This window comes from Leptosomus discolor, chromosome 6, assembly GCF_034619465.1.
Source record: "Leptosomus discolor isolate bLepDis1 chromosome 6, bLepDis1.hap2, whole genome shotgun sequence".
NCBI lineage: Eukaryota > Metazoa > Chordata > Aves > Leptosomiformes > Leptosomidae > Leptosomus > Leptosomus discolor.
The window spans coordinates 11,002,467-11,030,292 of NC_141396.1; the positions used below are offsets into that span (position 1 = coordinate 11,002,467).

General features: G+C 38.3%; 1 protein-coding gene across 1 annotated transcript; it reads left to right on the forward strand.

Annotated features, from left to right (window-relative positions):
• Positions 1-27,826, forward strand: GPAM (glycerol-3-phosphate acyltransferase, mitochondrial). The gene is made up of 20 exons (XM_009952327.2): positions 1-123; positions 2,112-2,234; positions 5,236-5,309; positions 8,234-8,347; positions 9,638-9,787; positions 10,722-10,818; positions 11,795-11,931; positions 13,271-13,370; positions 14,063-14,275; positions 14,668-14,781; positions 16,770-16,855; positions 17,825-17,940; positions 18,629-18,699; positions 19,797-20,061; positions 20,558-20,700; positions 22,301-22,378; positions 25,293-25,433; positions 26,169-26,358; positions 26,459-26,517; positions 27,710-27,826. The coding sequence occupies exons 1-20, from the start codon at positions 22-24 to the stop codon at positions 27,824-27,826; spliced, it is 2,490 nt and encodes an 829-aa protein (XP_009950629.2). The 5' UTR covers positions 1-21.

The following is a 27,826-nucleotide window of genomic DNA, read 5'->3' on the forward strand; positions in this document are numbered from 1 at the left end:
CTTCAGTTCAACTCCTGTGTCATGGATGAAACTGCTTTGTCCCTTGGAACAATAGATGTTTCCTATTTGTCCACCTCAGCAGAGTGCAGTATCAGTAGATGTAAGCATTCCAGTGAAGAATGGGTAAGTTAAAATTGTGAATGTTACTGGCCATATTTATCTTATTTTTTTCTTCGAGTCAGAGGCGGACTTTTTTTAAAAATTATTATGAAGAATGCAGATAAGGCATCGCCTCTCATGCATGATACAGTTTGGTTTTAGTTTAACTTGAAATGTAAGAGGAACAAACAGTTCAGTGCTCTGCCAGAGACTAATGTTGCTAGTAAAGAAAAGCTCTGTCAAACCCTATTGATAGTCTTAGTCTTCTGGTGTGATGTTTCTAATCATTTAATATAGCAGTAAATGTGCAGATTCCCATTCTGGAGGAGACTGAGGTAAAACAAAGTCAAATAGAAAGCTCCTTTCTGTTCTGAAGGATTTAGTTTGAAATGCGCAAGTGAGAAGGAGCGTGAAACTAAAGATGTGTGGTCATGTAGCCTTTGAAGCTGGAGCTGTTCATGCCTCACAGGAGGCAGAGAAAATAAATAAAATAAATACATGTATTTATATGAATATAAAAGTCTCTGTCCTCTGTTGAGTGAGTCTTGGGATTTGGAGGAGACAGAGAGGGCAGTGAGTAGAGAGGGCTGGGTGGAGCAAAAACAGCCACATGGGGACTGGGCTGGTACTGGTTGGTTTAGAAGCGCAGATCAGGAAGAATTAGGCTTGACTCTGGAGAGGAGGAGTTTGAACTTGATACAGAAGAAGAGTTGGAGACATGGTCAGAGTTGAGGGAAAGGACAGATGTCCCGGCAGCTGGGTTTTCTATCTAGCTAGATATAAGTTGCGTCAGACAGCAAGCTGCGGTAACCAAGAGATCTGTGAGAGAGTGGGACAAAGGCAGGTGAGATAAAAGAGATAGGAAGGCGGTTTTGTAAGAAAGTGGTGGTGAGTTCAGTCAGGGCTTGAAGGCGAGCAGAAGGAAGACAGTGTTGTTACAAAGTTGGTTAATTTTGGAGTGGGCATTATGGAAGGTGATGGAGAAGGGATTGGGCCGGGCTTAGCATCTTGATGCTCGTTTATTTCAGATGGAAGACTTATCCTTGGAATAATTGCCAGTTCATGCTGCTTGCTAAGTGTCATATATGCCCAGTGTAGTTTTTGGACATCTTCAGCGTTTGTTTTGACTTTCTGGTTTCTCACTGGGCTGGATTTCCAGCTGAGTATGTGATGGTCCATATTTGTGTTTTCCAACCCTTATGCTGGTTTAAGCTATTGGTTCGACCCTGCTTCTCTTCCACTTAAATGTGCTACTTTAAACAACTTTTTGGTGGTGTCTTGGTTTGTTTCTGTAACTTCTCTTTTAATAAAAACAGAATATATGGTTCAGAGAATAGCAATCCAGTGCTCATTCTCAGGCAAGCAATAATTCAGTAGACTTTGTAAAAATTGTAGTTAAGTATATTTTCTTTATGGCCTAACAGAGAATGTGTTCTGTGAATGCAGTTACTTTGGATTTCTTGGTTCTGTAATCTTCAGAAAGATAGCATTACATCGGGGAAGGCACAGTGGTTGCTTTTTCGTATCACTTTGCTGAAAAAGAGCCTACAGAGTCCACGGAGTTAATATTTTGCGTACGTTTGTCTTCTTGCAATTTTACAGGGTGATGTCCAGTTAAAGCTTAAAATACATTGCTCATGTTACAAGCACTCTACATTATTGAGAGTGTAATTTACTGATAATTTCTTCCACTTTTCTTGGCTGTCAGTTTCCTTGCTGTTTCTTATTAGAGTTATTATTTATTTTAACATTTTGTGTGTCAGCAAATGCTGCAGCGCTTAAGATACAGAAGTACTACCCTGTGATTTTGCTTTTATGTTTTAATATCACATCATCTGGAGGTAATATAATTTCTTTTAGAAAAATCTTGGAAAAAATTGTGTTAGTTTTGCGTAATTTTTAGGGGGCTAATTTTTTTTTTTGTGTCTGGCAACTCCTCTTACTCAAAGTTCTCACATACACAGTGAAACATACATTTCTGGATATTTACACAGTGGTCTTCTGTTCTGCAGGGAGAGTGTAACTCTAGGCCCACTTTCTTCCGATCTGCCACTTTAAAATGGACAGAGACTCTGCTGAGCAGAAAAAGGCCGTTTGTGGGACGATGTTGCTACGTTTGCACTCCCCAGAGCCGGGTAAGAAGATTACAGACTGGATTATGTTTGACAATAATGCATAGTTGCAGCGTAATGAAGTTTCAGTAGTTTTCTTACTTTCAGAATTAAGGTCACAATGTTCTTAATTCACAAGGAAATATAATTTTTCACCTTTGTGGTTATATTTTCTTTGTCATGGAATTAATGGATGACACAGAACTATTGTCATGCTTTGTCTCCCACTTTTTAATGCAGACTTATTCCTTGCACATAACTCTCCAGCTCTTTAGAATTAGCACTAGGAAATTGTATGGAAAAAATTATTTGCTAGATTAATAATAGGAATTTGGTGTATATGAAAGTATTAAGGCTTACTTTTAGGACACTTAATTCTCTATCCACAGAGGAAGTACAGTTTTGAAAGTAAGCAATATGCTTCCCTTCAAACTTGAAGAGATCAATCCTGTGCTTGAGAAGGACGTGTTGGTTTTCTACACCTGGATGATTCCTGGCTTCTCTGCCAAGCCTGGAAATGGGAAATGCAGTTAGGATAGTTGGAATATTTGTCTACTGGGAACAGTGTCAAGATGGTGGCTCTAGAGAAGTTGCGCAAGCTGATTTAAAATGTGAACTTTATTGAACTGCATTGGGCAGGCTTTCCATAAGCTGAATATGCAAAACGCTGATAAATGGCATAATATAGTTTGCAACCGGTTCATCATGTAATTTGGCTATATGTACACCCTGGGCTTTAAACTGCACTCAGTTACACCTGCGCTGAGCTCCATGATTTGTCTGGATTCAGTGAAAATTTACTTGTTTCTTTGACCAAGTAAAAGTTGTTGTTTCACTCTGTTCCAATGCCAGAATAGAAAATTGCAGCAATGGCATACAAACATGGGATAGAAATCCAAATGTGCTGTGAAGGCTACAGACGATATGAGCAGCAAGACAAGCGATTAGATAAACTGTGACTACTTCTGACAGACACTTAAGTGTTCTGACTTGTGAGAAGGTGTGTAGGAATCCTCAACTTAGGGCTTCATAAATTTAGTAATTAGTCTATTCCTCTCAAGTTGGGAATTATCCTTTAAAAATAAAAATCTTGTTCTGTATTTTGTCCGTTAATAAGAAACTAATTAACTATCCTGAGATCCCACTTAAGAACGGGCCATGACCTTATTAAGCCCTCTGTTGCCTTCTGCCACAAGGAGAAAATACCATCCTTGCAGCAGACAGTAACAAACCAGATCCTCTCATTAGACTCCAGATACTTCACTTTTGTTTGAGCTGCCTGTTTTGTTAATTCCCTTAAGGAAAAGGGATGGATGAGTGAGACAGATTTCTTTAAGTGTGTTGGCCAAACTAACAGCTTGTCAGTGCTGGGAGTGGGAAGTCCTGCTTCTCCCTCTTGTTTGCCTTCCTGCTGTCCTGGGGGCTGATCAAGTTCACTCACCAAGCAGAAAACTGCCTGCTTTATTTATTCATTTAGTGTGTCTGTCTTAGTTTTCTGCGTTGCCTGAATGAAGTTGGCTTGTTAAGGGGTGTGATGAATGCTAGAGGTGGTATAAATTAGGAGGTGAGCAATAGTGTTCAGTGGGAAAGGGTAGGATGTGGTGGCAGGAGCTGGACTTCTTCCTTGCTGCAGCAGAAAAATGCTTTATCAGCCCACTTGGTCTCACAGAACCACATCCTCTGCCTGACACAGGATCGGGGAAGAGTTAAATAAGGAAAAGCTAAAGTGTGACATTACAGCTGGAGGATGGATTTCACAGAGTAAGGTTATAACCTAATTGTTAGAGCACTGGAATGGACTTGGGCATTCAGTGGTGCTTAACTTTGTTGCTCATTTTTGGGAAACGAAGAACAAGTCATATCACTTCTCTGTGTCAGAACATTTAATCAGCTTTAAGATCCACAAAAAATTACCAGCGAATAGTCAAAGAAGTTAGTATTACCTTGAAATTTCCTCTTAAAAGCCTAGAGCAACAATTTGTTGATTGTATGTGCTATGCAGTTATGCTTTAACATGGGGCAAAAGACTGTGTGCTCCCACTGTAGCACATAATTACTACCTGATTTGCAGATTACATAGGACACTCATATATTTTAATTTGTGGCAAATGATGTGTCCTAAACAAAACACAAACAAATGAGACTCTTATCTGACTCCCGTTGCAAAATTGATAGTGGGGCTGTTCTGCAGCTATGCTGTTGCCGGTAGCCGTCTTTCTCCTTCCCTGTCCTGTGTTTGTCTTCCTTGACCTGCACAGTCCCAGTGGTTTTAGCTGTAATTCACTGTTGGCATGGTACCAGTTTTATAATTAAATATTATTTGGGCAGAAAGAAACTACCCTCTCGGTCAAAGTGCTTACTTGGAATATGGAAGATTAAAGTTTAGGTCTTCCTGCCAAGGTTGTTTATCCGAAGTAGAACTGCTCCCAAGCTCATCCCGGAACAGTTAATAGCCTGGCATGTAGAGTCTGTACCAGGGATGTAGAAGGCTGGATTGAGTTTGTTGTTCAGGCAGAGCAGGAATGTGGAGATTTGCCACCTCACCATGGATGGATATCCTGACCCTTGGGCTGCTGTTATGTGATGCCTGATCTGCTGGCAAACGGGTTGTCACAGACTGAGCGTCAAAAGACTCATGATTATACTAATGCTGAATGCAGCCTAATAAAGTTCTGTCTCAAAGATGAGTTCTGTATTATGACAAGTCCTGGTTTATATTACATCAGAATATGGTAGAATATTCTGGCTTGATGAATACAAGCAATAAAACCATTTCTGTGTGCTGTAAAGCCTAGAGAATACTTTGAAAGTATTGGAGTTGGGAATAGTGACTTCCTAAATTTCATTTTCATTTCAGAACAGTTTGCGTGTACTTTATAAGCCAGTTCAGCACTTCTCTGCTTTGGCTTTCATTTATGATAGAGGTGAAAATCATTGCATTATCTTAAAAGTTATGATGAATGTAAAGACACAACTATTCTTATGTAACAAAATAGTTACAATCCTTTTCTTCTTGGTTTTACAGGATAACTTCTTCAATGCTAGTATTCCTTCTTTGGGTCTACGTAATGTCATATATATCAATGAAACACATACCAGGTAATGTAGTAAGTCTTTCTTTTGCTTTTAAAATTCAGTGTGTTCTGATCGTATGACAGGGAAATCTCTGGGATAATCTGGACTGAGTGAATATATATTGCTGTCCTAAAATGCAGGAATTGGTGCTGACTTCAGGAAAGTGATGTACTTGTTAAATCCAGCTGTGTGTTTTTGGGAGCTGAGCAAAGTCCTTTGGAGTTACAGACAAGGAGTGTAAGGGTCAAATCTGTTTTCCAAAAAACAGAGCATGTTTAAATCCTTTCTCCTTTAGTGCAGATGGCAGCATCTGTAGCATAATGCTGAGAGGAGCTGTTTTATTCCCATGCTTAAGAATGACTTCAGGCTGCATTTTAATTTACTGAGCAGATCTGGCTCACCATTTAGGCATTGACTATTATCACTAATGACAATTAAATCTGAACATGTTTTGTGAGACTGTCTCTCCTCTGCCTCTGTGGCAGAGTGCAGCTCCTGAAGGATGGTGTATATGACCTAAAAATTATGATGTATCTTTGTGCTATTGGAAATATATCTTGTGTTCTGGGATGAAGATACTGGAAGTACAAAAAAAAATCTTTATTCTGTTTTTTGGAAAGTTAATAATGTTTGCTGAAGGTTTTTACAGTAATCATTAGCATAAGCAGGTCCTGCAGTATTTGTTAGAGTCAGAGCAAACAAAGAGTGGCCAGCAGCCTGAAAGAAATGAGCCAAAGCGTCTGAGTAGAAGAAAGACAGCATTGTGCTATGCTTGAGAGGGAGGAAGCTAATGTTAGAGGCTGTTCTTTCTTCAATTTGAATTAATTACAGTTTTTTAAGGGTTGAGCTTGTAGTTCAGAATACAGAAAAATCACAGAAATAGTGTTTAACATAATTTTTAAAAAATTGGTTTCAAAAGTCTAATGTTTGAATGCGTTTGAATGGTCAGAGCTACTTAAATTAGAAATACAAGGGCAACAAAATATGGGTTAATGAATTATTCTGAAATAAAATGCCTTTAGCTCAGAATGTCATTATAGTCTGAAAATTGACAATTTTAATGAAGTTCTGAGGTCCCATGGGGTTACACAGTCACAGTTCCTTGGCCTTAGAAAGCAAGAGGGATTCTGTTTCACTGCTAGCGTACTGTACCTGTACTGAGACATTACCACAGCCTTTTTCTGAGGTGTGAATATGTCAGTCTCGTAATATATCTTGACTAGGTCTATTCTGTGTGGGTTTTATCTTCTATCATTGCTACAAGATTAGAAAACAGATATGACCTAGTGTAATTAGCAAAATCTAAGCTGTACAAATGAATGTAGAAGCCTTTATACCTTGACAGATCCCTCCAATAACTGTATGCTGTTGTGATGATATGTTCATAGTTACCAAATCGTTGTCAGAAAGAAGCATATCCTTAACTTACCTTGTTAGAAAAATCAGTAAGGCTCGCAAACTCCAATGAGAAGGGGAAAGTGGAAAAGCAATTAAAACAATCACTGGTCTACTTCCCTGACAGCATGAATAGCAAAATTCTTTGTCCTTAGAGACAGTCAGAATGTTTGTGTAACTGTTACATGTCCGACGGTGCCGATGGCTTCTGCATGTGCACTCATCTTAATTATACTGTGAGTCGCCTGTGCGCTCAGGTGGTTTGGGTTTTTGCAGTGTAAAAGTTCCTTCTCATCTTTCCTAGCTGGTTGTAACACATGTATAAATTTACTGAGATGTGATAGGGAGGTGTAACAGCCAAGATCAGTAAGCAGCGAGACCTTGGCGGCACTCCAGTGTGGAAACCGACATGAGCATTGCCACCCACGGTTCGGTTTGGGACGCTTGCTGAAACATCAGCGATGCATTGCACCAGCAGTCCTCAGGACAGGGGTTTTGCATAATACTGAGTGCTCTGATCTTAGGAATGGCCAGAATTTAATTTCTTCTTCCAACTGTTAATTCTGCCCCATCACGTCAGCTCTGCTGTTCGGGGGTCCCAGCTATGTTTGGTTTGTGGAGTGACCCGCGTGAGTGGTGGCTTGTCCGGGCCTGGCCTGGTGAGTGAGGGTGGTGAGGAGAGAAAATAGTCATGAATATTCACTGCTGGGGACTGGATTTTAGCCCTTCCCATATCACGTGCGTCTTCTGTGATGTTAGGAAAACTGTTCAAAATAATATTTTCTTAGGTGATTGCTTCTTATATGATCCAGAGAGTAGAGGACAGGGTTAATTTAAAAGGAGACTGGCCACACAAGCTAAGTTGCATTACTTAGAATTTGTAGAGAGATTTACTGATTATTTAGTGGTTCTACTCCTGTTGAAACTTTGAAAGGAGAAAGTACATAGGAGGCACGTAGGGCTGGGTGTTTAAAGCACTGGAAAGGAAGAAAAGATAACAAAAAAAAGTGCCTTTAATGTCGGTGGCTGATGCAAACGTATTTTCAGAAGTGTCTGTGAGAGTTGACCCTGTGCATACAATGTGAGCAACTTTCCCAAGAGAACTCAGTGTTTCTTGAAGGAGTTTACAAACCTCTTAGCTCAGAATTTACATTCCTTGGTGGAAAGTCACCAAATCAGAAATCGGCACAACATCTTCCTTTGTCCTTGCTGAGCTGAGCAGTCGGTTCCAGCGGACAGACAAAATGTATATGCTGGTTTGTAGCTACTTTCCTGGGATATTAGGGATATTTTAAGGCCAGTATTGCCCTGAATTGAAGTAATGCAGACCTCAGTTGTCTCAGATATTTTGCACCATGCATCAGTTATTTCATCCTTAACATTAACATGTTGATAATTTACTAGATGATACTGAAGCTTTTAGGCAGCCCTTCATAAAACTTTACTTGCTTTTGCTTCTTAATTGTATTTGTAGGTGTTTTTAATAGTCTTTTTTTTTTTTGGCAGTGAAATATTTTGAGAGTCACTCTCAGATATCCTTCATATTTTTGTAGGTACAGAGGGTGGCTTGCAAGACGCTTTTGTTATGTCCTTTTTGTGCAAGAGAGGGATGTTCATAAGGGTATGTTTGCCAAGAATCTGACAGAAAATGTGCTGAATAACAGCAGGTAAGATAATGCAAAATAAACTTAGTTTTTGAATGACTGATACATTATAATATGATTTAAGAATTTGGAAATGGCAGGTTTTGAAAATCGGACTGTTTAAAATGTTAGAAGATACGGTCAGCACAGCCTTTTAGCTTGCAATTTCTGTTTGAATAGTAGAAGAGGGGAGATTAAGAATTGCAGATCTCCAAATGAATGATGCATAGTGGGTGGACAGCAGACAGTACACAGAAAAATGAATTGTTACATGGGAACTCTTCAAAAGTTTATCTAATTCATGTAAATCATTCCCACTAAAGTCCTACTGCAGTCATCAGAAATTGTCAGTGTTTCAGAAATAACAGGAAAGCAGCATTTCTGAGTAGCCTGAGTGTACATAGCAGGGGGGTTGGAACTAGATGATCTTTAAGGTCCCTTCGAACCCAAACCAGTCTATTTTTTCCATGAAAACTACACCAAGAGCATGAGGCAAAACTGGAAAAACGCTATAGAATGAAAAAACGACCCTTTACTTTGTGGAGCTTGTTTTCTGCTTCATGTACAGCATTTTAATTGGCATGCTGAGCCCCTGATTAGCTATTTAAGGTATTCGTTTTCCCTGGACACAAAGAAATTCAACCGCATGTCCACCCCTTGAGTCTACTTTTGTCAGAGGGCACACACTGCCTACGTTAACATTCCCAGCTCTCCTGAATTTTTAATGTTTGAGTCCCATCTGAAGATGATAGTGTTGCTTTTGAAAAGTAAAGCAGACCACATTGTGCCACAGTTACAGTGTGTTAAACCACTTCATCTCTCTTAGATATGTTTTAAATGAGGAAAATAGCCATTATAAAATTTAGTTACACTTTGTAAAACTGAGAATTCAAGAGGGAAGATATGTAGAAGTGCAAAATGGCAACTACATAAGTCTGTCTGTTGAGGTAAGTGACGTTGCTATGGCAGGAAAAAGAAAGTATTAACAAAGAGGCGAGTTCTTTCTGCTTTTTAACCTTAATAACTGTTTCTGAAAATTGGCAGTCACTTAATGTTGGTACCTGCGAACTGCATACATACTGTTTCATACGGTCACCTTTGAGCACATTCATCCATCATCCAGCTGTTTAATCAGAGTTTAGAAAACTGCTGAATTAAATGTAATGCATTTAGAGTACACAGTACGTCAGTGTATGTTCCTTTATGTCTGCAAGTCACTCCTATACTAACGTATAGCTCATTCCTAGCAGTTGTTGTCTGTCTTGAACTCTTCTGTTGTGGGACTGTCTCATAAGTTTTAATTTTTAATGTTAGAGTCCAGAAGGCCATTGTAGATGAAGCTTCTGAACCAAGTACTCCGGGTAGTTTTGCTCAAACGGATGCTAAAGCTATCAACAAAGTGAAGAAAAAAGCTAGGAAAATTCTGCAGGAAATGGTAGCAAATGTGTCACCTGCTTTAATCAGGTAAGAAAAATGGCTCATCAGTATTGTCAATGAGTAGAACAGCAGCCAAGCTCTTTCTGTATTATACCAGCAGAGCTTGTAACACATTATTCATAGATAATGAATAATTATTCTAAAAAATAATACATTATTCATAAAAATCCCTTTTCTAATGTTAACTAATGAGATGGTAGTTGTTCTTCATTTTCAGGTGCAGCAGAAACCCTCTGCCGTTCCAAGGAATAAATCTTACAAGATTAAATACAGCCTTTTTTTTTTTTTTTTTTTTCCTCCTGAAACTGGGTTGGTGCTAATGCTTAGACCAATATTAATGTCCTTTGTTTTTTCAGGCTGATACGGGTGAGAGCAGCTAGCTGCAGCATCTTAGACTGTGAAAGATTTTTTTTTTTCCAGTAGCCCATTGAATCTTAACCTGTACTTATAAATATCTTGAAGAGAGTCTTATCTTAGATAAAATCGCCTACTGTGGTGTCTGCCTTTACTACTTAAGGATGAATTAGTCTCTGTCGTGTTCCTAGTCCCCTTCACTAACTGTTGTGATGCAAACTCTGTATTTTTTGTAACTATATTAATTTCTCCCACGAGACCAGATACATGCTGTTACCTAACATGTCAGCTAGCTAGCTTAGTTACTACAATTGATCATAGAACCTGCGTTAAGTTGCCCCGTATGTACAGTGGTCTCTGCCCTTTGAACAGCCCTCACTGAGGTTGATGCTACAAGTTTTGTCATAACTGCAGGAGGCTGAAATGTGGTTACTAACCATGGCTTAGCTGATAGGCAAGAACTTGTTAAGAAACTGGATTTTATAGTAACTTTGTTTGAATATAAAGTAATTAGATTTTATAGCTTTGCCATTAGTCATATAGAAGCAATAAAAAATGGAGGCAGAAATGAATGAAGCTTTTTGAATTGTGTTTGTTCTTCCTTCAGGTTGACTGGCTGGGTGTTACTGAAGTTGTTCAACAGCTTTTTCTGGAATATTCAGATCCACAGAGGTCAAATAGAAATGGTCAAAGCAGCAACAGAGGTAAGGGAGGGTAGGAAAGAATCTAGTAAGGTAGATTTCTCATGTAGTTTATGTTTACAGCACTTTCTCTTTTTAGGAGAGCTCTGCTAAGTCTCTGTGATACCAGACTGTAGATAGAACTGTCTCATATCTGTAAAATAGTGTTTTTCATTAGATACAATTTTCTTTGAGTTGTGTAACCTAAAATGCTATATGAACTCTGATTTTACCTTTGTTTTAGGATCAAATTTTAACTATCAGGCTGAAGGATCATCTTGGATAATCTGCATCCAGCATTATTTCTTTTTTTGTGCTAAGGCAGCCAGTAATAAATTAGTAGGTCTACTTAGGACTTTTCACTCTTACCTTAATTTGGAATAAAAATCATTCAGAAATAAACTTTTCCTATTTCTTATTAGCAATCTGTTCCCAGTCCTTCGGTATTTATTGAAATTGATCAAAATAACTCGTAAATTCTACCATTTTATTTACACTCAAAAGGAATTGATTCCTTTTGCGGGGTTTACCATAGAAAGATGGATTAGATAAATGAAACAAACAAACAAAAAAAACTTCCTAATATTTTCTGTTATCTTTTGATTACAGTGTTCAGAAACCCCACTATTCATAGATCCTTGCTGATACCTAATAGAAAGAAATAGCAGTACTTTGATGACACTGATGATTTGACCACATGCCTTTGTTTGATTGTTGTCTCAATACTGTGAGTCTGGGAATATTAATCATTGTTAATGTAATGCATACAACTAAAAACTACAGTCCATGAAAATTAAGAAGTACAGTTGACTGAAATGTTCTTGTTGTCATAGCTGAATGAAAACCAGAAGTAAAGAAACTGGATGATGGTAAACAGAAATAACCGTTGATTCTGATAATATGATGCTGGCAATCCCAATGATGGATTTTAGAAAAGGAGTAATATTCCATGTTTCTTACCAACTGCCTTCTCTCTTTTTATCTTCTCTCTCCACCACAGATGAATTTGCCTCTTATCTTCTTGCCTGTTCACAAATCTCACATTGACTACCTGCTCCTTACATTCATTCTTTTCTGCCATAACATCAAAGCACCCTACATTGCTGCAGGGAACAATCTCAACATCCCCATCTTCAGGTAATAACCTCTTCTTCTTTGAAAAAGACTGAGGGGGTGGGTCTTCAGGTGACCTATTGCGCAATATATCTTATGTCCAAAAGTAAGATAGTCTGAGTATTATTGGGCCATCATGTAGAACTTTGGTTCCTATTACATGCTCAGAGAGAGAGCGTAATAAGATCCTTCTGAGAAACTCTGGCATAACCTAAGTAGGGTAAAGAAGGATTTTCCTTTCTTCTAGGACTCTCAAAGTGGCAGGTGACTAAGGAAAGATGAGTATGTGGAAAAGTGTCATGAATGGATAACCCTTCTTCATGAAGTTTTAATGATCTAGCTAATGGGCAGCAACAGTACTGAGTGAATAATGCTTTGTGGGAAAGTACTCCAATTTGGTTTCTGTTTAAATTATATTTCTAGTGGCTGAAGAACCTAAAGTCTTTTAGGTTTGCCAGTGAGACAGAATTTGGGGATAACTGATTTCTGACAAGCTACTAGATGCAGGAAATGATGAGGAAACAGGGGCATACCTTGATTTACAGGGTGTTTTGCACCAGTAGGTGCTGGTCTATGAGATCCTAGTAAGAAAGGCGTTCTGACTTTAGAAAGTATCAATTAAAATTATATTTATTAGGGCTAGCAGTATAAAGAAAGAGACTAGCATAAGTAATCTAATGTCCATTTGGACACTGGGAGCACCGAGCTGTTCGGGAGGGCTCCGATCCATGCATAGCAAGTTGTGTTGACCCCGTGTGCAGAAAGTGTTACCCCATTTTGTTTGTTTCAGCTAGTACATGATTCTCTTACAAGTAAACAACTCTATTCATCATTTCTTCTGTCAAGCTGGAAGGATGTTCTCATGAAAGCTTCTTGCTGCCCTGTTAGATGAAGGCAAGGCCACGCAGGTGATGCAATTGTTGGTGCCAGGTGGGAGCTGCCCGCAGGCTCCTCTGTTAAACTTAGCTGGCAGAGCTGATCCTGCAGCCAAAGGGTATTTGCAGTACAACATGGGCACAAAGGCCATGCTGTATGTGCAGCACAGACTTGGCCCAGCTCAGGTTAACTGTTACGTGGGTCACTGACATTTTAATGTACAGTAATCTCCCGGTCAGAGTCACTGCAGAGGGTAAGTGGTCTGTCAAGGGAGTGAAATGGAGCAAGACAGTGTGGAGAAGCCTGTTCCTTAAGTTAAACAGAGTAATATTTGTGTGGTCCCATCATGTGCAAATAGCGTAATACATTTTAGTCTTTGAGAATTTCAGTAATTTCTGTATCTGTTGTGTGCTAGGAATTTTGTACTGGACGTGGAGTAGTTTCCTGCAAACTAAAACAATGAGTATAAATCTTCTTTATTGTGTAGCACATTGATCCGCAAGCTAGGAGGATTTTTCATTCGTCGAAAGTTAGATCAGAGTCCTGATGGCCGTAAGGACTTTCTCTACAGAGCTTTGCTCTACGTGGTATGTATTTCTGTCTTTCTTGGTTTTGTAGGTAGCTTTTCAGTTGGGTGGCGAGTGGGAAAGTGAGTTCCATCAGTCTGGGGATGTTTTTTACTGCTTTGAATTTGTCTTAGGTTTCATGCTGCAAAAAAGGATACATTTTGTATGAAGTCTTGAACGCATAGGATAAAAGAGAATTGAATGCCCAGCGCCTTTGAGGATGAGCAGATTTTCATCTGTGTAATCCTTATTAAAGAAAGTCTCTGAATTAATGTTAAATTTAAGCCTTGTTTCTTTGATTTCTTTTGTACTGAGGCATATCTACACTGATTCTGTTAACACAATGCAAGTCTCTGTTTATGATGGGTTGATGTAATCCTTAGTGCTATTTAGTATAACTGCTGTATTTGCATCTGGGATGTGCTAGGAACCATAAGGAGGGATGTATGCAAATTAGCTAGATTGACTGTTGCTAGAGATGCTGCTGTTGAACAAATGGCATTATATTGCTTGTATATTCATGCAAATTCAATTGCAGTTTGTGTTGAGCATTAATTATTGCTTTTGGTTTTTTTTTCACAAGTATACATACCAACTCATGGTTTTCCAGTGTTTTGAGAAGGAAATGGTTGCTGACAATGTATTTCAAATGTGAGTTTGCCAGTATAATTAGCTACTTATTTTTTCCTCTTTTACAATCTTTTTGTATTCAGCACATAGAAGAACTGTTGAGACAGCAGCAGTTTTTAGAAATATTCTTGGAAGGCACACGGTCTCGAAGTGGAAAGACATCTGGAGCTAGAGCAGGTCTTTTATCTGTGGTGGTGGATGCTCTCTTCTCAAATGCTACTCCTGACGTCCTAATTATACCTGTGGGAATCTCCTATGATCGCATAATTGAAGGTCACTATAACAGCGAACAGCTGGTAAGAGCAATTGAATATTTTGTTTTGCCTAGGGGACTTTCTGTTTATGTGCAGGAGAATGTGTTACGTAGTTAAATGATGTGCTAGTAGTCCTCTGTCACCTGTACTTGGTGTTAGTGTTGAAGAGCATAGAGCCATGAATCAAAAACCTCTGTGGTAGGGAGTGCTGAGGTATGGCTGACATACTTCTAAATGCAAGTTCATGACATAACAAGTCATATGTCCAAGTGGATATCTATGGAAGACAGAAGTTCTCTAGATTTACTTGAAGTCATAAGGTGTGTCAAAAGATTCGGCCTTGTTTTGTCTGCTGTTGCATGCGTTTTAATTTTAAACGTAACCTTTTAAATGCAAATTGGAAGAAACCCAAACCAACCACCTATGTTTTCCAGGGCAAGCCTAAGAAGAATGAAAGTCTTTGGAGTATAGCTAGAGGAGTCTTCAGAATGCTGCGGAAGAATTATGGGTGTGTCAGAGTAGATTTTGCACAACCGTTTTCCTTAAAAGTAAGTTTGACATTTTTGATGTTTCAGTAATGGGATGCATTTATTTTGATTTTTCTCTTTGTGGATTATCATCCTTAGCATTGTCTGCTGAAGTCCATTCTGGTGGGAGAAAAGTATCCCTGTTTTGCTGAATGTGCGAGTCTTCGGACACGTTTGTGTTAAGCTGAAATAGATTCAGAGTTGATATAAAGGATTATGTTAGTTTTGAAGTGGTGTAACTATTCTCACTGGGGTTCTTTGTTTGTTTGTTTTGTTTTAGTAAACAACTTTAAAATGATCCTTGTACCATACAGTAATTCTTTATGTTGTAGAGATATTTGGAGTTGAAGTAAACTGAATACTGTTTTACAGCTTAAGTAATTTAATGGCTTACACTGTTGTTGATGGACATTTATCTCACTGGGTTTTTAAAATTGCTAAGCAAATTAGTAGCTATAAAAGTATGATGGATAATATATCATAAAAATCTACGTATTCTTTGAAAGTTGTAGTTCATTATTAGTTTACAGCTATTACTCGCACTAGTTCACCAAATACTGTTGTGTAGTTTCTCAGGGAATGGGATGGTGGAGTAGTATCTGCCTTCACTTTTTAAATTTTCTCTGATCTCTTTGGAGAATCTGCTAGTAGTATACTTAATTTATCTGCATTTCACTAATCTGTGTTCTGCTCCAGTATACCTTATTTTTAGTGTGACTTTAATAAGATTAACTACTTTAACAACCACCTACTAGAACATTATTCAAATTAATTAGGTGGTGTTCCTTCTGCCCTACTTCTCTCAGAAAAGCAGTAGGTTGAAGAGTTTTGGAGGGTTCAATTACCACAGCATGAAATTATTGTGACCGTCTGCACTGCGTTATAATTAGCCTAGTAGGGAAGGACATTAGTTCACTTCCAAAGGTGAAGGCTTGGGCTATTCTTGATAGGGAGTTAACAATTGTTCTTGGATCAGTATAAGGAGAAGAAGGTTATCTGCCCTCTTAATCTAGTGAAGTGCTAATCACTCTCTACCTTCCTAGCAACCTCTGTCAAGTCTCATTTTCATGTGTATTCTTTTTTGTACTCCAGAAAGGTAATAAATTACATAAATTGTTTAATATGCCTTAACCAAGATTTGCAGAAGTGTAACTGTATTTTTAAATTGTTGTAGTTATGTCACTGCAGGTTTTTCTAAAGGAGATGAGCTTTGGGGGTTAATTTTGGGCTTCTGCAGTTCTGTGAGCACAGGCTTAGAAGCAGAAGAGAGTGAGCTGGCTGTAAAAGTCCTTTAAGCAGCTTCCCTGGGAGGGAACTGTTTTTCTGACCAGCAGGTTAAGTGGCTCTTTAGCTTCCCACATCAGTCTTTATAGAAACTGAAGGAACACAGTGTCCTGAAAACAGAATAATGTAAATGCTAACCTGTAAGGAGAGGCATTTAGCTTTTGAGAAATTCGGGATTCAGAAATTCCAAGCATGCGGTACCTTGCCTGTTTCCTGGGCGCTTTAGTTTGTGGCTGTGCGAGGGGTCTTGCAACTGGAGTTTCTACACTGGTGTTTACCTAGGGAGAAGTTCCCTGTCCTGGCGTTTGAGAGGAGCAGCAGCAAGCAATAATTACAGTCTCCATGTTGGTTGTGACTGGGTATTCGACTTTGCTCTCGCTCGTGTTAATGAAGGCAGTTCTCATTAATTTAATAATGGAGAAGCTAGTCTCAAAGGAGTTGTTCCCAGCAGGGTGCTGACAGGGGTTACGTGTTTGTTGTTTTTGTTGCAGTGGTTTTTGTGAAGTACAGATTTATTGCTGTGGAAAGTTTGCCATGAAATAAAATCAAAAGCGAATAAACTGTTGAAAACATTTAATTTGTGACCTTACTGCTCTTTTAGTGTGAACTGGTTTTAATCACAGTTGCATTTTTGAATAATTTCCTTTTTGATATAATTGTATTATCAGTTGAATGCAAGAATAAGGTGGGTAAAGTGCAAAAAATAACAAGTCTTCTCTTAACAGGAATATGTGAACAGCCAAAGCCAAAAACCTGTGCCTGCTCCTCTCTCTTTGGAACAAGCTCTGTTACCAGCTATACTTCCATCCAGGTAGCAATTTTTCTGGGTGTTGGGGAGAAGGAGGCAGGTTGGGGGCTGGTTGGTTGGTTGGTTTGTTTGCCTTTAGTGTTCTGCATTACATTCCAAGCAGCGCTTGAACTCCCCAAGGGTAACCTAATTGTGTATAGAAAAACTAAAAACTTAGGCAATTGTGACTGTGCAATTTACTATGAGAGCTGCATTCTTTTTGGGGAGCTCTGTTTAAGTTTGAGGAGTCTTTCTTTTTTCTTAATTTTTTGTGACCTCTGTTGGTTTAATTTTAAATTTTATGGAATAGCTTAGGGGGAAAAAAGAACGCAATGAAAAATAAAGGATTTATTTTTAAAACTCACAAACGTATCAGGTGGGTTTTGGTATAATTCCAAAGCAAGTAGGACTTGGGAGTGAGTACCCCTTGCTCACAGAGGTGACTGTCATTCAACTGCAAAACTGCTCAAGGGCTAGATCTCATTTGTTACACAGATACACATTTTAGTTGAGGTCTTTGCTGGACTTGTGCAAACCTATGTGATCCTGGTAGAGACAAAGTCAGTCGTTTATGTTTAGAAAGTTGTAGGTCCATACAAAAGACCATTTCTAGTTTGTGAAGAGGCTGGGCTGGAAACTGCGTTTTAGGCAGATTTGCTTAATCTACTGTTGTCCATATTCATTGAAGCGAAAAGAGGTGTGGGTTACAAATGATGTAATGGCAAAGTCATGAATGGCCATAGGACAAGGTTGCAGTTTTTCTTTTGGTAGTCTTTGATTGTTGTTTAGTTTGAAGAAAGAATCTGGAAAAGTTGGTAGATACTAAAATTTTTGTGGAGCCTGTTGCACATTTTTGTGCCCTTACCAGACTGCTTGCTGGGTTTTTTTGTGCTGTAATTCAGTTAGTGTATAAAAAAATAGACGTCAATCTAGGTTATTTCACATTTTATCAAAATCTAAAGGTAATAATGTGAATTTTTATTCTGTATTCAGACCTAATGAGACTGTGGATGAAGGTACAGAGGCCTCACTGCCCAGCTCCAGAGATATTACCAGTGAACCCTTCAGAAGAGAGCTGATATCCAACTTGGCTGAGCATATTTTGTTCAGTAAGTGTTACAGTATCACTGTCAGCTACCTGTTTTGCTTATTGCATGAACTAACTTACTGTTTGGTAATGTCATATTTCCCAGTTCCCTCCATTCAGGTGATCATTCCGTGACTAAAACGCTCTCTTGACAGTTCTCCATCCTTTGCCTCGCTCCTTCCTCTTTGAAGTTTTATAACACTCTTTCTGATTACATACCAGCTTCTTATTCTGTTTGTTTTGTTATCTTTTGTATTTCTTGGACTAGTAAGCTGAACTTGCTGTACTTTCAAGTGTTTGATTTCTTACCACTTCGTGTAAGAAGTTACTGCGATGTCTTAATGGCATTATTTAAGATCATACTCACATGAACTCATCTAGCTGCATGGACCAGTGCTGCCAGGTTTTATAGGTCATGTGGTGCATGCTTCAGTCAGTAGATCTGTGGTTTGTGGTATAAGAGATGCAGACAAAATGGTACTTAATTTAGTAAACATTTAAACTTTACTCACCCTTCTTAGTTCAAGTTACTTTAATTTGATTATTGTGGTTCTATAGTAACAGTACTAAAGTACACTTCATATTTCATTGAGAAGGTATAGTTCTGTGCCAATATCACTATTATTGTGGGGGTTTTTTTTCTAAATGATGGGTACTGTTTCACTTGTAATGATGTTCTGAACATCTCAGTTTACCTTGCTTACCTCTAGCTGCTAACAAGTCCTGTGCTGTGATGTCTACCCACATCGTTGCCTGTTTGCTGCTCTACCGACACAGGCAGGTAAGGCTTCCACATTGCTTAAATAGCCAAACGTTACTTTGGCCTTGTTTTTTAAAAAAAATAAATAAATGTACATTTTACTATTGCATGATACTAATAAACGCATCTTTCTTCTTTTACCTTAAAATGGATTTCAGGTAGTCTGAGTGCTAATATTTTAGTTAGTAGTGAATGCTTGAAGGTAAGCTGTTGTTGATGGGATGATAATAAATACTCATGTGGAAACAGATTTTTGTAATTCAGAATGTACTTATGCTTTTTTTAAGGAATACATGGTTTTGATTCATTGTATTAAAGTTGTTTTTTAGATCACAAAGACATTCACCAAAGAATATGCTAGAAACTCCTCTGTTATTTTTCAAACTACTTTTGCTGTTCCTCAGTACTGTTATGTCACAATGGCAGAACAATACTAATTTCAACTTAAGTCTTGTGCATGGGGCTTGGAAGAATTTTTTTTTCTCCAACGAGTGTGTCTTGCATTTTTTCTGAAATTCCTTCTCTCTCTAATCTGAAGGTTTTACGGCACATAAATCGAGAACAAATTGAAAAATATTGGTCAGATATGTAATCTTGCTTGTCAAGGACAGTATCACCATTCCTGTCAATCCAGTCTTTCCAATTTCCTAAAACAGTAAGATCAAAGAAGCATTTTACAATGTGATCTGAAGCCATCTTGGCAAAAAAGAAGGAAAGGAAGTGCTTGAGGAAAAGCACAGTTCTGTTTGTTACAATATTCCCAGATAATTGATAATTCGTTTTATAGAATAGGTAATGGAGATATGGTATCTCTAACATGCTCTTAAAGAACAAATCAGGTCTCTGCAGGTTGTGAAATAAACTGAGAAGCCAACAAAAAACTTACATTCCCAAATAGCTGCATGGCTTTAAAATATAATCGTATGTAATTCAAAATCTGTGGGCTATTTCAGCAAAACCTCTGTGAAAATAACTTTTTCTGATGTGACTATTGTGCTTTGGATTATTGACAATTAGTGTATTGTTTACGTGTTTGCTATATACATGGTTGTGTGGTTTACAGATAAACTCCTGTGCAGAAAATTTATTTCACTGTGTGATTCTGTTTTTATTTCTAGGGAACTGATCTTTCCAGGTTGGTAGAAGATTTCTTCTCCATGAAGGAGGAGGTCTTAGCTCGTGACTTTGACTTGGGATTTTCAGGGAACTCGGATGATGTTGTCATGCATGCCATCCACTTGTTGGGGAACTGTGTAAATATCACAAACACTAGCCGAAACAATGAGTTCTTCATCACTCCCAGCACAACGATACCTGCTGTCTTTGAACTCAACTTCTACAGCAATGGAGTACTTCATGTGTTCATTAAAGAGGCCATTATTGGTATGTTTTGTGGTTTACCAAGGAAAGACTTTCCTGTAACACATGAAGTCCAAGTATCTGCACAAACAAACTTCATCACTTTTTAATATAATTTACTTTTGTATATTTCTTCCCTCCCTGCTTCAGCCCAAGTATACCCTAACAAAAACAATGAAGTAAACTTCTGTTTTGGTTGTGGAATGTTTCCAGTAATTTTTTCCATCATCCTCTTGAAAGTATTTGTGTGTTGGCCACTGCCATAAGCAGCACACTATCAGAGTTTTGAGCCAACATGGCAAAACCTGTGCTTTGATCAGCAATATTTTAATGAGATTTTGTCTTGATCTGACATTAATTGGACAAAAAGTAGTGGTGAATTCTGTCTTTAGTTTTCAGTTGCATATGTAATGTTTGACTGCTTTTAGGCCCAGAAATAGACAAAACAAAAGTTTTAAGTTTCATTTGCTATAAAGCTCTTTGGAAAAATAAACGTTGCTTATGTTTGTTTCTGCTCTAGCCTGCAGTCTTCATGCAGTTCAGAGTAGGAGGTACAGAAATGGTACCAACGGTGCTTCTCCCAGTTTGATTAGTCAAGAACACCTGGTCCGAAAAGCTGCCAGCTTGTGTTACTTGCTTTCTAACGAATTTACTATATCTTTGGTAAGTAAGTAATTGCATTAATTGTCCATGTTTCAAATTTTTGTTCTGCTTGTAACTGCATATGTTACTTTAAAATTAATTGATGCTTTCTTCAAATGTCACAGGTCTGATATGTTCACTCTAAGTACAGTCTGATGGTGATGGGTATCAAGAGGTTGAATATAATTTGAAAATGGAAGATAGCATTGTTCCCATTTGCTTCAAGAAAATGTCTGAACATTTTGGCGAATGTAGCTCCGTCAAAACAGTTCATCCAAAAGATGCCTGGCTTAAGATAACGCATGAATTAACTTGCCAGACTCCTGTCACTACCTTGTTTCCTTGTCAAGGTGTGACAAAATCAGTTGATCTGGTTTCGGGGATACATACTGAGAGCACGCCTGCTGCTACTGCAAGTGCTGAAGTGGGTGATGCTGGGGTGAGCCTGCAGCATTTCTGCTGTGCTGGCTTTAGGCCTTTCCTGAGAAAGAAAAGCTGCTTACTGTATGCCTGACAGCTTCCCACAACTTGAGGTTGAGCTTCTTAATGCCTTTTAACAGATTTTGTGTCGCTTATGTCATTAGACCATCACAATGATATCTGCATTCTGCCCCAACTATTTAAATATTTTTCACTTAAACAAATGCAAGTCTTTTAGAGTACCCAACTTATATGAATTTGCATAGATGATTGAAATTACACTGGGAACTAAAGCTCCAGATTCTAAAGATACTCTTAATTTGCATAGGAGTGCAATAGTCAGAGTGTGCCACACCTAGTACTTAGTGGCAATTTTAAACATGGCCTGACTTTGCTTTTGGTTTTTTTACAAAACATTGAGGAGAGCTGATGTTATCTCAGTTTTCAGACTGTCTGTATACTTAACACTCTGTATACTTGCAGTTTTAAGTGCTAGATATTTTTTTTCTTATGTGTAGAACTTAGAATTCTAGAGGTTCTTGAATTAATTCTTAAATTTGTACATGTATTTCTGACTCGTGCTGTTTTGAATGAAGCATAAGCCAACTTTAGTATTTTTGTCTGGGCAGTAATGTAGCTTGTATGGTGAGGTTCTTTAGTAATCTTATTGTTCTGCTTTCAGAGTCAATAATTGTTTTGTTTGGGTTTTTTTTTTTTTTAAACTTAGAACACTTTTCCTGCATGATTATGAACAATGTAGAAGAGATTGGCTTTTTATTCAGCTTTTCAAAACACATAAGGGAATTTCTTGAAAGTGTACTTTCCTTTAAATTCCAAATAAATCACTGGTACGAGTCTCAATGATTTTAGTTTTATGAGGATTTTTTAACAAACTAAAATTTGGTTAGGGGCAATTAAGAGGGAAGAATATTTAATGTGATTTTCTACCAGTGTAGTAATGCATTTCTTCAAAAAGCTTGGACAAATTTTAACTACCCTATTTCACTGTAATTTTTTTAATGTCTTCTAGGATAAACTTAAGAGTAGTGCATTGGGGTTGTGCTAGTAAAAGTTTAATAACTTGTTTAAAAGGAATAATACTGCTGTATCTAAACCATTCATACTGAACAGGGAACTGGTGTTGCTGTAACAGGTATAATGGATGTGACTTTTTTCGGTGTGTTTCTTTTATGTTGCGCAGCCTTGCCAGGTGATATATCAAGTTTGCCATGAATCTGTGGAACGGCTGATACAATATGGCATTCTTCTGGTGGCTGAGGTAAGGCGATAGAGATACTAAGTGAGCTTTGTTTTTCTGTACTTGACTTTAGCCTTAGGTAGTTTATGCTTCTTAGTTGTGAGTCTTGTTCTAAATATATGCTGTTACTGAAAGCTTGTAGCAACTTAACAAGTCCAAGACTGATACTACTTCATTCTTACATTTGTAAGCATCAGACATTTGGGTATAGACATCCTATGATGCTGTGAATGTGTAATTTCATTGTACCATTGAACCTACTAAGGAAGACACATATTTTATACTGATTTGTAAAATGGGGATTTATTTTATTATTGGAGCCCTTTCATATTGTAGCATAACTTCAACGATGTTTACTTTCTATTCTACAGGAGTCAGTAGTCCAGATCTTTTGTCATTCTTTGATTTCTTTGCATCAGTCTCAAAGTTATTGTAAACCTCCTCTGCTAGCACAATTTGCAGTTTCAGGGATGTACTGGAGTCGCTGTGTGGTGCAATCTGACAGTGGTGTACACTGTAAAGAAACCTGGGGACCAGGGGGCAGCTGACTCAGCATACCTTTGCTTCCCAAACTCTTTTTTGTGCACGGTAAACACACCTTGGTGCCCAGGAGGAAGCAAAAGAATTTAAAGAGCACATGGAAAAAGTTACATGTTTAGCTGCTTTCTTCTTGTAGCTCTCCAGTTTCAAAGAAGGCTAGAGCTGCTTTCTGGTGTATTCGTTAATGGCCACTGCTTCATTCTAATCTCACTACATACTTTCTGATACATGCTTCCATTCTTAATATATATAACCATAGGTATTATTTACGTGATATACTCGGCTATTAAAAATTTTCCTTCTTTGGAGTTACTACTGCTTGCTTTTTATCTGAACTACTGACATGTTGTCATGCATTAGTTTGTAATCATTATTAGATAAATAATGATTGTTAAGCCTGGAAAAGAGAAGGTTCTGGGGAGACCTCGTAGCGGCCTTGCAGTACCTGAAGAGTCCCTACAAGAAGGCTGGGGAGGGAGTTTTCACAAGGGCCTGCAGTGATAGGACGAGGGGTAATGGTTGGAAGCTGGGAGAGGGCAGGTTTAGACTAGATACAAGGAAGAAGTTCTTCACCCTGAGGGTGGTGAGACACTGGAACAGGTTACCTAAGGAAGTTGTGGCTGCCCCCTCCCTGGCAGTGTTCAAGGCCGGGTTGGATGGAGCCTTGAGCAACCTGGTGTAGTGGAAGGTGTCCCTGCCCATAGCAGGGGGGTTGGAACTAGATGGTCTTTGAGGTCCCTTCTGACCCAAACCATTCTGTGATTCTATGATATGGTTCTAAATCCAGAAATGAGTGCTAGTCAAAGAATTAGGAAGAAACTTGTGTGTTCCATGCCTGGGGACATGAGGAAAATAGGTCTGGACAGCAGTAGATAGGCACCTCTTGTGTACTCAACCCTGTCTTGAGGGTTCTTGTATAAGTTTTGGTTGCTGAGTCTGGTACTTTGCTCTTTATAGCTGGGATATAGAGATTAGGCAGAATATAAATATTTGTCTGTGTTGTCTGATATACAGCACCAGTGCGACATTTGAATGCTTAAAAAAGACAGTGAATTTCTCAAACTTAGAAGGCCTCTGTACCTGCTTACTACTTTTAAAACATTAAGAATTAGCATAATCAGTGCAAACACTGTAAGCAGTGGTTGTTTCATGATTTTGGACAAGTTGAAAATGTTTGTGGGGTTTTTATAACCTATTCTTTAAGAAAGGTAGCTAGCTTCTGCCCCTTCTAATTATTTCAGTTTACTGCTGACATTAGCACATTGACAAATTTCCAGCTACATTGAACTTGATTGATCCATGCTTTCTTTTAAATTATTTTCATGTGATTCTAGTGTCTACTTCTAAAACTAAGAAATATTCCCAATGGATAGTGATCTCTGGTGTTTTTTTAAACTTACTTTGTGACCTTTGCTTCATTCAAAATAAAGCATTTGATCAGAGTGTAAGATTGGAGTCATTCTTCATTTGCTGCAGAGGCCTCTTTCTTTCTTATAAGTATTATGACATTAATCAAATCTACAAGGTGTCTGTATGGGGGTCTTTCCTCAGTGACTTAGCACTGGTGACCTTTGAAAAATCTTTGTATTCTGCTACTTTGAGCAAAACAAATACTGGTGAATGATTGACATTAAGGCTTCCCTTACTCTTTCGAGTGTTTACGATCTCTAAAACTAATTTCTGAAGATGCATTGTTTAAATTGAATGTTGCATCAAACATCAGTCAGTCAGGTGGAATATTTCTGTTGCACCTTGGTTACTGTACACCTAAAATTCTGATGTACCGCATCAAAGTAATCAAGGTTTAGACAATTTGGGGCCTTTGAGATCAAAAGTAGCTCATTCTATTTCAACCAATATCTCACATGGGGACAACTGCAAGAACAGCATCCTTAGAGTCAGTAAGTTACCACTTCCAAATAGCAACTTGTGGTATTCTGCATTAATTCCGGTTTTACTATTGTAATATAGTAACACAGAGTTTACTACTCTGTCTTTGAGGCAACAGTAGTATGGAGATTAGCAACGTCCGTATCTAGATAGCATCTCAACTTTCTATCCTAACTCAGCTGGAAACACTTTCTTGGCAACTGCTTGGCCTTTGGTAGGAAAATTTAGCAACACTTGCAAAGATTTTCTCTTCTATTTGACAGGCAAATTAAAGAATTGGAACTAGATGATCTTTAAGGTCCTTTGCACCCCAAATCATTCTGTGATTCTGTGATTCTCTTTGCTTGTCTCAACCCTGTCTATCTGTAATTGGGTCTCACCTGCTTTCATTAAATATTGGTTAACAAGTGGACTGATTAAGTCAGATGAGATTATGAAATAGAACTATTGTTTGCCTGGATTTGGGTTTTTTTACCTATTTACCACCTTGTCTTTCAAACTTAAGCAGGATGATCAGGAGGATGTTAGCCCCAGTCTTACAGAACAGCAATGGGATAAAAAACTCCCTGAGCCATTATCTTGGAGAAGTGACGAGGAAGATGAAGACAGTGATTTTGGAGAAGAACAGAGAGATTGCTACCTGAAGGTGATATTATCCTAAGGCTAGTAGCATTGAAGCCTGTTGCGAGAGACGCAAACAACCTTGCTAGTTCGGGCGGGGTCGTGATAATTTTTTTTGCCGGTTCGCAGTGTTAGCCTGTCTATTTTTCTACAGTCAGTAAAACACGTTTCTCTCCTTCTCATGAGGAAAACAGTTGAAGAAACATGGAATAATTTTATAGGGAGGTGGAATGACAATGGTTAGTTTCATGAAAACTGATGAAGGCTCAAGTGTCTTAGCATCTAAGTGCTTTATTCTTTACTGACAGCATGCACTGTAAATGGGCTGGTATTTATTTTCACCCTAAATTTCACTTCGTGGATTATGATGTTGATTTTAGACATATTACCAGTTTTCTCACAGAGCTGATACAAACAGTCTTTAGGACATCTTGTTAACACTTGGAACTTATGCCCATCTCTGGGAACGTACAACAACCTTTCAGTTGGCTGCAGAATAGTATCGTGTCTTTAATGTTGTCTTAGGAAAATAATTATTAATATCCTAGAGGAGAAAAAAGTAGCATTGACCTGTGATGTGTAGTGCCTGTTTTGTCCCTTGTGGTAAACTGCTTTTTTGCTGTGCTTTCATGTGTTCTGCCACCCTACTTATTTTTGTACTAAGAATTATTTTGGCTGCCATTTTGCTGTGTACTGTGTTGCAGGTCATTTCTTGTTTCTAGTGGTCTCTGTCACTTAAGCTCTTGTTGCCCTTTCTTAGGTGAGCCAGTCTCAAGAGCACCAGCAGTACATCACTTTCCTACAGAGGTTATTGGGACCTTTACTGGAGGCATATAGCTCTGCTGTCATCTTTGTTCACAATTTTAGTGGTCCTGTTTCAGAGTCTGAGTACCTTCAAAAGTTGCACAGGCACTTAATAAGCAGGACGGAGAAGAATGTTGCTGTATATGGTATGTTGAACTGGGTTTGGTTCGTTCTGTTCCTTCTAGCACAAGGTAGCCCAAGTTCAATCGCATTTTGTTTATCTCTGGATTTTTTTTTTCCTTGCAGCTGAGAGTGCTACCTACAGTCACGTGAAAAATGCAGTGAAAGTCTTTAAGGAAATTGGGGTAAGTTCAGTGCTCAAAGCTGGAGACTGTTAAGTTTCATTTTAATAATGAGTGCAATTTTGGCAATTCGTGGAACCTGTTCAGTGTCAGTTTAAAATCTGTGAATGTATCTGCGCAAATGTATTGTGGGTTTTCAGCATTTTGCTTTCCTTAAGGCTCAGGGCTGTAGGACAAGAGCACCCATTGCAGAAGAGGGCAATTCTTGCCCCTGAGAAAACTTGTCTAGGTGAGGGCTAGGTGACTAGACATTTTTATTTACAGCAAATGAAGTTCCTCTGCTCTACTCCATGTCTTTATTGGACATCAGTGACAATGCTGGAAGGCTGAGAGCATGCTCTGTGCTTAGTAACAGCTAAATTTAGTTTTGAAGGACTACTTAAAATCTTCAAAAAGTATTAGTTACTGAATTTTGGCTTAGCAGTGATTGATGCTCCAGGAGAACCAGCCTAATGGACTTCCACAGTACACCAAGAGGATACAGGTGAACTTGTAAAATGAAGGATCAGTTTTGCACTTTACCATTAGCATTCTGAATTTTAAATTACCTAGCTAGGTTTTGCAAATGAAGAGTTTTTCTTTTATCAGCATGACATGGTTTCCTGAATGCCAGATGGGATTTAGCATTATAATTTTGAAAGCATCAGCATTTAGGCAAAGTATTGCTAGATAAGGGTACTGAAGTCTTTGCCTTTAAACTGATGTGTTACATAATCTTAAGAATAGTTAGCCTGTAGTGAAGCCTAGCATAAAGGTATCTTCCTGTAGGCTGCAAGAGCTGTGAAGAAAGCACATATCAAATCCATCGGTTTAGTTCTATTTTATTCTGCTGTTGGAAAAGTGGAAGTAGATGGCATCTGCTGAGCATCTGTTCAGACCATAGCATCTGAATTCTTGTTTTCAAAGTGCTTACACTTTCAATTCAGATGCCTTTTGAGTGCATGTTTTATCCCTTGCTGTTAGGAGTTGGCTGTTTATCATACACTGCTTATTTCTCAGTTTCTCTTCTGTACCACTTGAATGGCTCAACATTGAGTGAATTCTAATATTTAAAGGCATTGCCATCTAAGCCTTCAAGAAAGGGTGTAGGGGGGGAAGTCTTGTAAATCAGGACATTTAGTATAGACCATAAAGTTTTCATTACAAAAGAAAGGACATTCCTTTAACATGGTGATATGTTCATGCTCTGCTTCAGGTTTTCAATCAGACAAAACAAAGAAAAGACACCATTTTGGAACTAAGCACTACGTTCCTACCTCAGCGCAACAGGCAAAAACTACTGGAATTCATCATGAGCTTCATGGTATTATAG

What these genes read in the sequence shown, in the direction of transcription:
- GPAM (XM_009952327.2), top strand. Translation starts at nt 22, where the DNA reads ATGGATGAAACTGCTTTGTCCCTTGGAACAATAGATGTTTCCTATTTG. An exon ending in CTCAACATCCCCATCTTCAG is followed by an intron (nt 11,932 to 13,270) that starts GTAATAACCTCT and finishes TTTATTGTGTAG; the next exon opens with CACATTGATCCGCAAGCTAG. An exon ending in GAAGAATGTTGCTGTATATG is followed by an intron (nt 26,359 to 26,458) that starts GTATGTTGAACT and finishes TTTTCCTTGCAG; the next exon opens with CTGAGAGTGCTACCTACAGT.